The sequence below is a fragment of the Coptis chinensis genome, chromosome 1 (genome assembly GCF_015680905.1).
Source record: "Coptis chinensis isolate HL-2020 chromosome 1, ASM1568090v1, whole genome shotgun sequence".
Taxonomy (NCBI): domain Eukaryota; kingdom Viridiplantae; phylum Streptophyta; class Magnoliopsida; order Ranunculales; family Ranunculaceae; genus Coptis; species Coptis chinensis.
In genome coordinates, this window is record NC_141456.1 from 2827469 (window position 1) to 2838731 (window position 11263).

The window sequence follows — 11263 nt, forward strand, 5'->3', positions numbered from 1 at the left end:
CACATACGGGCACCATTTATTTTCCCAGCTTAGCAAACTTAGTCATCCTGAAGTTGAACAAGGCGTTGTTCTTTAGGCGCAATTTTTCCTTGGACAGTTGCTCTTTCGACTGTCAGCTAATGTAGACTCCTTGACCAACTACTTGGAATTAGATTGTTGACATTCACCACCAATAGTTGAACATTGACTTTTTGGTTCACGTTTGGCTTTCCGAACTTGTTTTCAAATGCTCATTAAATAACTTGGAGGAACGTTTGAAGTCATTGGTTAAGACTGGTTTAGTTTCAGTAAGACAAAGGCAGAAAAAGGAGAAAAATATCAAGTTTCATCTATGACTTATTTAGTGTGTTGTTACCATTTGTGCTACAGAGATGAGAAAGATGTAAGGGACTCTTGGGAGTTCGGACTGCCATCTCAAAGAACTAGAATACTAGATATTCTCACAACAACAATGCATCATATAGAAAACTTGACTTGAAATAGACCTCTTTATGCTCACAGTGTAGGCTCCTCTGAGCTCCATTTAGCCAACTACTTCATAAACAAACTAAGAAATCAGTATTAAGCTCCATCGAAATGTACGCAGGGAAGAACTCTATTGACAAATTACAAGGAAGGTGTCACTCTGATGATGTCGCGTAATCCATAAATGAAACCCTGATCTCGAAAGTGAAAAAGAAAAAAATGTACTTAAAAGAGTTTGATATGTGGGTTTGTTGGTTAGATCCTCTATAGTCTATACTGATTCGGAACACAAAACTCCGAGAATATGAAATACAAATACATATTTACAGCTGATTCAAATTAAATAAGAAATTCACTGCAGATGTCAGTGTCTCTGATCCTTTTTTATTCCATTCTGTCCCTGCCTCACTTGCCATAACTATCAAGATTTTCAAGCCATGAGAGTAGCTGTTGTGTGGACGGTCTTACCTTGGGCGATTCACTCAAGCAAAGGCAAGCAACTTCAAGCATTCGTAGTATTTCTTTATCATGCTGCTTGTCATATATGAAAGGATCAATGACTTCAGCTTCCCTTTTCTCCTCCTTCATTTGGAACACCCATGAGATCAAATTCCGGAAACCTTTTGGCTTGCACATATCCATAGGCCTTCTTCCTGTGAGAAGCTCCAATAAAACAACACCAAAACTGTACACATCCCCCTTAAAAGTGGCCACAGAGGACTGGCCATACTCAGGAGGGATATAGCCCAAAGTTCCAACTAGGTCTGTGGTGACATGAGTGTCGTAAGGCCGTATGAGCCTTGCAAGCCCAAAGTCTGCCAAATGAGCTTCGAACTTCTCATCAAGGAGTATATTGCTTGACTTGACATCCCGGTGTAGAATATGAGGCTCACAAGACTGGTGCAAGTAAGCCAATCCCCTAGCAGCCCCTTGTGCTATCTGCAATCTTGTTTCCCAATCTAGTGAGCAAGTACCATCAAACTTTTCGTGTAGCCAGTAGTCCAAGCTCCCATTTTCCATATACGAGTAAATTAAGAGTCTATCGTTTTTGAAGCTGCAGTACCCTTGAAGGAGGACAAGGTTTTCATGCTGAGCTCGTGAGAGAGCTTCAACTTCAGCTCGGAATTCTCTGTCCATCTGTCCACAATCACCAGAGAGTCGTTTAATAGCGACTTTTGTCCCATCTGGAAGAGTTGCTTTATACACCAGGCCAAATCCACCGCATCCAATGATGTTTGCTTGATCAAAGTTGCCAGTAGATTTCAGCAAGTCTTCAATATAGAGCTCTTTATTGTTCTCCTCGTCTTCAAATATAACTACTGATCTCGATCCAGTGACATCTAAATCTTTATCAAAGGAATCATTATTAAACGTCTCGGTATCATTTTGTTTCCAACTGTCGGTTCTTGTCACAATGAAGAATATTATGGCAAGAAGAAATAGCGTCCCTGATCCAATTCCAACTGCCACACCAATGATGATCCCTATATTTCTCTTTGCCTTGCCGGATGATGCAGGCACTTCAAGATTTGGAGAATCCTGCTGTGGTGGGCAAGCGTTAGAGTGTTCGTAACAGAGACCAGCATTTCCTTCATAGCTTGACACTGGAAAAGTCGAAAACTGGCCTTCCAAAGGGATCCTCCCAACCAACTTATTGAAGGCAACAGAGAACTTCGATAGAAAGCTGAGGTTGGACAGTGAAGGGGGTATATGGTTCCAGACAAACTATTATGGGACAAATCCAAACTCTCTAAGCTCTTCATACGTGATAGCTCAGAAGGAATTGACCCTGAGAGATCATTTGACTTCAGGTCGAACACAATAAGCTTCTTCAGATTCCCAAACTCTGGCCAAACAGGTCCAGTGAGGTTGTTATAGCTAAGATCCAAAGATGGTGGGAAGCTCAAAATCTGATTATACTGCAGCACCCTAGCACTGCTCTGGTTTTGTTTAAGGAAAAATGGGATGTCAGGAGACGGTTCTTCCAACGAGATGTTACGGTCAATGAGGCTTTCCAATTTGGTCAAGCTACTTGGGATATCTCCAGAAAGAGAATTGTTCGACAAATCCAAGTAAAATAGGGATTGCATCCCGCCTAGCCAATTTGGAATGGTTCCACTCAAGTGATTCAACGATAGATCCAACAACTGCAATTTGGTAGAATTTCTCAGCCACTGTGGAATAGATCCGGTCAGGCCACAATATGCAATTACAAGAGCTGTAAGGTTCTCAAACTTTATATCTGCAACCGCTGGCATCACTTCAGATTGGAAGTTCAGGGTGAGCACAAGGGTTTTTAGGCTCCCGCATTGCTGCAAAACAGCAAGAGCAGCTGAAATATTGTGAATGCTGGTGTTAGAAAGCGAGAGGTAAGAGAGGGACTGCAAATTCTTGAAGCTTTCGGGAATTTGGCCGTTGAGATTATTCCTAGCAAAATTAATAGCTCTCAGTGCTCGACAAGAGGAGAGACTATCAGGAAGGGGACCATTGAGTTTATTCGAACCAAGATCAATGGAACTAATATTAACCATTGCTGTGCAGTTAAAATATATGGAACCACTCAAAGAATTGTTTCTGAGAGAAAGCAACCGGATTGAAGGGGAGTTTGATAAAGAAGCAGGTATACGGCCACCGAAGTTATTTGAATGGGCAGTGAGATGCTCTAGCTTTCCAAGACTACCAAAAACATCTGGGAGAAATCCTGAAAAACTATTCTGTGATACATCCAATTCAACAAGCTCAGAGAGGTTGCCAATTCCAACACTTAACATCCCTGAAAATATGTTATCCTGAATATGCAAAACCTTTTAACTGTTTTAACAAGAACAAATCCTCCGGCAAACCCCCAGAGAGATCATTTGAATGGACTTCTAAATACTGTAAACTTGTACAATTCCCAAAACCACTAGGAAAATTTCCAACAAAATAGTTCAAGGACAAATTTAGAACTTGGATTCGGGTTGAGTTTTTACATATACCTGCACTGATGTTACCCACAAGCAAATTTTCAGAAGCATCGAAACTCCTTAAAGATGGTAGACTAGTCTCCCCCGGGATCATGCCAGTAAATTCATTGTAACTCAAGTCAAGAACCTCTAACTTCTGCATTTGAAACAGTTTCAATGGAAGAGGGCCCTTAAGAAAATTTTGAGAAAGATTCAATATTTTCAACTGATCCAAACCAGCTAAAGATTCAGATATGTTCCCTCTTAATCTTTGCCTCACAATCTTTATACCAGTAACCCTCGAATTTTCACAAACTACCCCAAACCAATTACAACAGTCTGAAGAAGAAGAATTAATACTAGATTCCAAACTGTTGATAAAACCTTCCAATGCAATCAAATCATTTGGATTGCAAGTTTGGTTTTGAGAATTCAGTACTTGACTAAACACCAAGAGAATGATCACAACAAGAATATCTCCAAACCACCCCATCTCTCCAAACTCACCAAAAAAAAAATCAAAAGAATGGATCTTTATCTTTCTACTTGTACCAAAACCCATATAATATATGATGTTTCTCCTTAAACAAGCATATGACAAGTAAAGAAGAAGTGAAAGTTGATTGCTAAGAAATAAAGCAAGGACAAAAACTGTCAGATTTTTGACTTTTTTGACCTGCTGTTATGGGATGTTCAGTAAAGAGAGCGAAAGCAAAGAAGAGTGTTGGGGGTGTACAAATGTGACCGTTGGACTGGTTGTAGCAGGTAACTCAGAATCCTGAGTCTCACCTCGTGCAACTTGTCAAATCTACGCAATAGTATACCTTTGTATAGAGTAACACACGCTTATTGTATTACATTAAAGTCAGTCAAAACTTGCCAAATAGAAAAAATTTAAGAAACTTGTTTAAGTTTTAGTCTAGAAAAATGGACTGTCTTCTAGATAACAGGTTACAAATTTTACACACTTACACTTAAGCGCAAATTATCTTCTTAGCAATTCGGGATACGGGAAAAATTTGAGAATTATTTGGTGATTTAAAAAAACGGAACGGTCAATACGATAATTACGTGGTGTTTAATTAATACGTGTTTTAAATGTTTGGTTATAAAAATTTGGAAGTCAAAAATTCAAATTCGTGATATTATGTTAGTAAATATTAATAATAGTTATTATTTTTTATACGCCTTGGCTAGAGTGACATCCTTATAATGACATACTTATTGTACATCCTATCAAAAAATGCATTTCAACAATGAATTAATGGCTGATTTTTTGTTGATATATTCTACCCACCATGGATTATATCCCTACTAAAAATTAGCTCAATCCAATATGTTGAACTTTGTCAAAAATAGTGTTTTAAGTTTGCAATTTTATCTAACGGTCTAAAAATAATTTTAAGTTTGACAATGCTAGAAATATCGAATTGAGCTAATTTTTTGTAGAGATATAATCCATGGTGGGTAGAATATATCTACAAAAAATCAGCCACTAATTCATTATTGAAATGCACTTTTAATAGGATGTACAATAAAGATGTCATTATAAGGATGTCACTCTAGCCAAAATAGTTTTTATAACATAATAAACATATATGAACAATTTAGCTACAAAAAAATTGAAACTAATTGAATGGTCAACATAGGTACTTTCATTTATTTGTTATTGGATTGAAATTAAATTTCAAATTTCAAAATACACACACACCATGACATGACAATTTAAATATTGCCTAAAAAATATAAAAACAAAACTTTTGGATTAATTTATCACTAAAAATATAAGAGCAAGGGACTTAAAGTAAAAGTGAAGACATAAATTACATAAAAAATAAAAAAACGCAACTGAATTTTTTTTTATTCATTTTTTTATTTTATTTTTTAACCGGATTTTTGAGTCGAGGATTTTTGAAAAATTCGACAAAATCTGTATTATTCGTTTCAAGGCAAAAAAATCATTAATTATTGCGAATCTTTCAAACATTCGGAAATATTATACATTTTGCCTTTCAAAATGAGATTCGCAAATTATTCGCGAATAATTATGTGAATTGCTAACAAGGGTTACCTTAGAACTCTCTAATAAATTTGTATAAATTCATACAATAAAATACAAAATATTGGTCGAAATATGACCTTGGAATCTCTGTGGACATTGCGGACACATCTCTGGCTGTGATAGTGAAATATAAATTTGACAAATGAAGTAATGAGTAATCTCTTTCGAAAGTCTTACTAGTGACTTTCCAATGCTGGTAAGCAATTTATGTAAGAGTCGCCACACTGCTACTTGCTTTCTTGGAAATATTATACATTTTGTCCTTCAAAAATTCGATTTGCAAATTATTCGCGAATAATTATGTGAATTGCTAACAAGGGTTACCTTAGAACTCTCTAATAAAATTGTATAAAGTCATACAATAAAATACAAAATATTGGTCGAAATATGACCTTGGAATCTCTGTGGACATTGCAGACACATCTGTGGCTGTGATAGTGAAATATAAATTTTACAAATGAAGTAATGAGCAATCACTTTCGAAAGTCTTACTAGTGACTTTCCAATGCTGGTAAGCAATTTATGTAGGAGTCGCCACACTGCTACTTGCTCTCTTGGACCCTTTTTCACAAAGTGGAGCTTAACATAGCCTATAAATCAAATAACATAGCCTCGTGGAATACAACGTATAGGAATTTAACTATTTTATACTTGTTATTAAAAATAAAAGAGATTTGATGTGTTGGTTCAATTATAATTCATAATTCTGACGGAATTCTCCGTCAGAATATTTTGGTTTTTAAGAAATTTGAAATTCCTGATCAAAAGTTGAAAAAAGATAAATTTTCAAATGGCACTTGAAATATAACAAAATAAAACTTAACATTTCGGATTTGTCTGAATTCCAAAAAATTTGAAATCTTGAACTATGGGTTCAACAAGGTAGAATCTACTATGGGATTAGTTTGGGTAGTTGGTTACTAAATAGCAATATAGCTAAGTTGACATTGTTGAAAGTTGCAACCCTTTAATTGATTTTTAAGACTTCTCAATTTGTAGTACACCGATTTAGCATTCATTGACTAGTGGCGACCTTCGAGAAATGTGAGTACTCACAACGATCATTGACCTTATGCGGCACATTCCTTTCGGAGTTTACAAACAATATTAAAAGTAATTTATTTTCCACATTAATTTGATCAATATGGTTTTTTTTTGGTAACTGATCAATAAGGTTGAACAAACTTCAATATTCAACTGGTAGAAACCATTTTTAGATTTTAGAAGAAGGGAAATTGGAAAAACTATGACAAGTTTGACAGCAACAAATTATTAAGTTTTGTTGTAGCTATCAAATCCTCATCGTAATGCCAATTTAAGCAGATGTATATCAGTGCTTCAGCTCATCTAGATAGGTATGTGCATGAGTGCATGACGTGCACAATAGCTTTTCAGCTCATAACTAGAACATAAGAAGTACCATTGGAGGATTCATATATAATGCTCATTTTATATTTGATTTCACTAGTGATGTTCTATTTGGCATATTCTGATTGATATTTCATTTTTAAGTGCAGGCGTGCAGCATATGGCTAGAGATGTCACGTCTGAAAATTATCATCTCTACATAATCTTCGTTTTTATTATTTTGTCAATCAGACAATCCAATAAGCTAGAGAGAGTAACCTTGACTCATTTCTTTCTAGAAGAGTACCCTTGAAATTACCCCTGATCTAGTTCTATTTGGAAACTGGGTCATGAAACATATTTACCAAGTTGTATACTGGTCATCTGGTATGGATGTTCTTTGAGGGTTAGTTCATAGTTGTAGCTTTGCAGAGTCCCGATCCTTCACCAAAATTAACAAATTTAATCAATACCTGTTGTCCAATTGTCCAAGTGATTGTTCAACACTTGGACCCTTTATTTTTTTGAATTGTTTCTCTTTTATTAACTCACAAGGCTGAAGGCTTTGAATGCTATTCTCCCTGTTTATGCCCGACTGCGGGGAAATTGAACTAACTAACGTACAAAACTGTAAGTCAGTGACCATCGACCCATAATAAAAAATCAATTTCAACTTTAGCAGTTAGCACTAGTTCTAACTTCTAAATCCCAACTTAGTTGCACACTTGCACTAAAAACAGACATGTGGTAAGTGTTCCTCGTATAATCATAATGCAATTAACTATCTGATACAAATGTTGAGAAGTAATTTCTCATCATCAAACTGAATTCTTCATCATGCCAGCATGAATTGTATGTCAGCATCCTTAGCAGCTCTCCAAACAGATATATAATATGTAATCCAGATCACGGAGTTCTGATAGCTTCATGGAGTTTCAACTGTGAGAAGTCAGAACCATGTAATTAAACTAGTTAAAAGATGGTATATAGATCTCTGTACCCCTAATGGATATCCAAATGTGTAGTGGATCTGTGGATATGAATGCCTACCAGCGGTAATTTCAACATAGGTAGCACTAGATATGTGGAGTTGATAGAAAGCAACTCACCTTCTGTCCCCCTTGAGAAAAATAGGCTCAATTTCCTTGAAAGTCTCTTCCACAGATTTGTTAGCATCAATCTGAGAAGAGAGCGAAACTGTGTAAATTCACCAAACTTTGTGAACAAGAAAATAAGCAAAACAACAAATTAACCATCATTAGGAATAAGAGAAACAAATGACCATCAGCATAGAAAACAACAAGAAACTAGAACATCAGAACATTAACAGTCCAAAAGCTGCACTATCCAACCTGATTCCTCTTCAAACCACGTTCAATCATCACTTCCTCCAGACATTCCAAATATATTACAAGTTCCGGCTCAATTCCTATCATTGCATGACTCAGAAAGTTTGAATTGAAGTTGTTAAATTTACACAGAAAACTTACCACTTACCAAACTCTGGTATGCAGCAAGATTGTCCAAGCTACGGGGAAACCTGTCAAGTAGAAACCTTTTCTTACCACTTTCTTGCATCGCTTGTTTCAAAAGCCTTGTCATAAAATCGCCCTTATCCATGTACTCCTTAATCATGGCACTGCTCGACTTCATTTAGAATCCAATGAACTCATAATGTTCAAAAGTAAAACATTCCTTACAGATACCAATGTACATTACTCAAGCCATATGCAACATTGCCCTGCATTGCCACAACATCCAGGGGCCACCTGATCTATTGTTTTGCTCGTCTATATAGTAATATATATTTTTTGAAATACCAATGACAAACAAATAATACCTGCGTTCGGCAAAGTTCGCCAGTACTTATATGATGATTATGATCAAACCCAAAGGTTTGGGCGAGTAGTTAAGATCGTAGTATAAAATATCAAGATATACCCATTTATCGATATATATCGTGGATATATCCTCCTTTTTGGAGATATTTGACATTGTTTCACATGCAAATATTGTGGATATTTCTTGATATATCATGATACATTATTTATATTTATTTGAAATATAATGATAAATATTAAATAAAATTGTTATATACACAAAATATCGCAAAATATCATAAATATTGCCGAAATATCACTGATATTTGTAATCGTATATATCTCTGAACATATCGAACATATCGTGATATTTATATATCTTTTTCTAAAATCTAGATAGATATCCCCAAATATCACGATATATTGAGATATTTTGTACTATAGTTCAGATTGGGTGCCCTTTCTAGTGCTTAGACCACCTGTCAAAATATTTACTCAAAGCACCTGAATTTGCCCAAGAATCTTCCATAAGGCTATTACATATTTACATATATCCAAAATCAAATACCTACAAACTGAAAAGGGAATCAATGAGCTCACCCAACAGAAAGATAACGGTGACTTTCTTATTTGCAAAGTCTTCACTATTGTCCTGCATTAGAAGATGATTAGATTTACCTAATTGTATGCATTGTGTTAGAATAGTTGTATGAACATAGCAACTAAAGTAGAAATGATGAAGGAAGCGATGGCAAAGATAGCAATGAAGAGACAAGGACAATGATGGCGGGAATAACCAAGTGCGCTGGATTAGTCATCGCTTAAGGAAAGATTTAAGCCCCTTCCAATGGTGCGAGAAAAGCAACAAAGCGTCTTCCTCACATGATTCAATGGTTAACAGCTGACTGACTTTGCACTAGAGCAATGACTACCCTCTAGAACGGCAATATAACTCTCCTCGGTGGCCGACAGAAAGAAGAGAATAAGAAAAGGACCTGGTTTGAGTTTTACGTTTTCTCGAGTTGAGTTTCGATCCAATCTATCTCTATGGACTCACAAATCCTATTTATAGAGGTTAGGAGGAAGAGAGACCAACTCCTAATAGAACACTTGAAACTTCTTTGCAAGAAAAAGGCAAAACAAGTTTAAAGCTATTGGTCAAACCACTACCCACAACAAGAAGCCCAAGCCCAGGCCGAACCCTACCCGATGTGGTGGATAACCAATGTGGGACTATCTACTATGCACTAAAGTGGAGAGAACACCCGTTGTTCATCTCCTCCACTTTGCACACACACACACACTCGTGATTTAGAAATACACAAGAGATTCCAACAATCCCCACTATTTCAAAATACTAATAGTCCTCCACTATTTTGGAATAGGATATTACAAAAAGAAATTGGTTAACGAAATGCCGAGAGAATCGAAAAAACAATGCATAAGATCTTGGTGCTTTACGGGCTTGAACCACCATAGGGTAACATATCTTATAATACGTGAAAGTGGTGGATTAAAAAAAAATTTGAACCAACATTCCCTTGTAGTAAAATAGAGGACATGCACCCACATTGCTCTTTCATTATATGCATGTTCTCGTGTTTAAGCTTTTGGCCCTTCGGCTGCACGTGTTCCATGAATGCTCTAGAGAGTACTTGCATGAATACTCATAAGAACCGACCCAGTTCTACATTCACGTGCGTGGATATCCATCAAGTGTACATTGCGGTTAAAATACACTATCTCATTATAAAAAAAATGGACTATGGATTCCAATAAGAGTAAAATAACTCATCCTTTCTCATTGTAATTCAAGTTATACTAAGTATACAAAAATGCTATCTAGTCATAGGGTGGGGCGCCTCAAAAGAAAGACAATAGCATACCGTGAGCGGCGAGGTGACTTGATTTTCCCTTTGAACCTAATTAATGGGATCTCCAATCACATAGGTGGGGTTGCCGTCGTGTAAGCCCTCTATCTAAGGCAAAAGTCCCATCCCCTCGACGATAACCACTTGCCTCCAAAAAGAATGGTGCGGTTAGACATGTGGCCAAACTAAGTCCAACCTAACATAATCTCTAGCAACCGCTTGATTAAGTTATATCTCAACTTACATGTATTCTTTTCCCATTGCATAAGATAACATGTCTTAGCTATTGCAATGAGACAGTTGCAAATCATATACACATCGAGGTGTTTTAGAGCCAACGGGAAGATTTTCCAAGAGGTTGCTAACCCACTCGGCATCATCACATGCCTTTTCTAAAGGCGATTAGCTTGATGATATCCAAGACACTCAATTTCCACCAAAGGTAAACACATAAACATTCTTTGGATCCAGGTTTATAACATATTACCCTTCTAACAATGATGGAAATCTACTAAATATCAGTCCATAATCAATGGCTCTGCTATAGTACTTGGATAATCTGACAATATACATCAAAGTTTCTTATAAGGACACAATGGGTTATCAACTCAGTATGCCATTAATGTAGGCAATGTCATGTCTCACATACATTATCCATCAAGTACAATTGGCTACCATTGATATTGACATATTTAGTATGAGAAAACACAAGGAGATTATTTTTCATAAGATGGATATTTGCCACAAAAGGTG

At 36.3% G+C, this 11263-nt stretch overlaps 2 protein-coding genes across 6 annotated transcripts; both read right to left on the reverse strand.

Annotated features, from left to right (window-relative positions):
* Positions 1-555: 555 nt before the first annotated feature.
* On the reverse strand, positions 556-4111 carry LOC147521300 (phytosulfokine receptor 1-like). The gene is given in 3 exon segments (XM_086605786.1): positions 556-2175; positions 2178-3272; positions 3274-4111. Coding segments are annotated over 3 exon segments (3099 nt in total). The 5' UTR covers positions 3973-4111; the 3' UTR covers positions 556-870.
* A 3355-nt stretch (positions 4112-7466) lies between these two features.
* Positions 7467-8605, reverse strand: LOC147521301 (UMP-CMP kinase 1-like). Of its 5 annotated transcripts, none has more exons than XR_015221381.1 (3): positions 8172-8305; positions 7929-7999; positions 7467-7758 (listed from the first exon to the last, which is right to left on the reverse strand). XR_015221381.1 is itself a non-coding variant. In XM_086606236.1 (3 exons), exons 1-3 carry the CDS (start codon positions 8470-8472, stop codon positions 7655-7657), a joined length of 315 nt encoding a protein of 104 aa, XP_086462362.1. In that variant the 5' UTR covers positions 8473-8605; the 3' UTR covers positions 7467-7654. The 5 variants fall into 5 exon arrangements, 3 of the variants coding, with proteins under 3 accessions (XP_086462362.1, XP_086462432.1, XP_086462494.1); XM_086606236.1 differs by lacking the exon at positions 8172-8305 and adding an exon at positions 8317-8605 and having other exon boundaries at positions 7467-7742; XM_086606306.1 differs by having other exon boundaries at positions 7467-7742; positions 8172-8401.
* Positions 8606-11263: the final 2658 nt, after the last annotated feature.

Bases quoted from the DNA above. Each gene is read 5' to 3' on its own strand.
- LOC147521301 (XM_086606236.1), bottom strand. From the start codon at position 8,472: ATGAAGTCGAGCAGTGCCATGATTAAGGAGTACATGGATAAGGGCGAT. The intron at 8,000-8,316 runs GTAAGTGGTAAG...CTCTCTTCTCAG, and splicing joins TTGCTGCATACCAGAGTTTG to ATTGATGCTAACAAATCTGT. The intron at 7,743-7,928 runs GTGAGTTGCTTT...AACTCCATGAAG, and splicing joins TTTCTCAAGGGGGACAGAAG to CTATCAGAACTCCGTGATCT.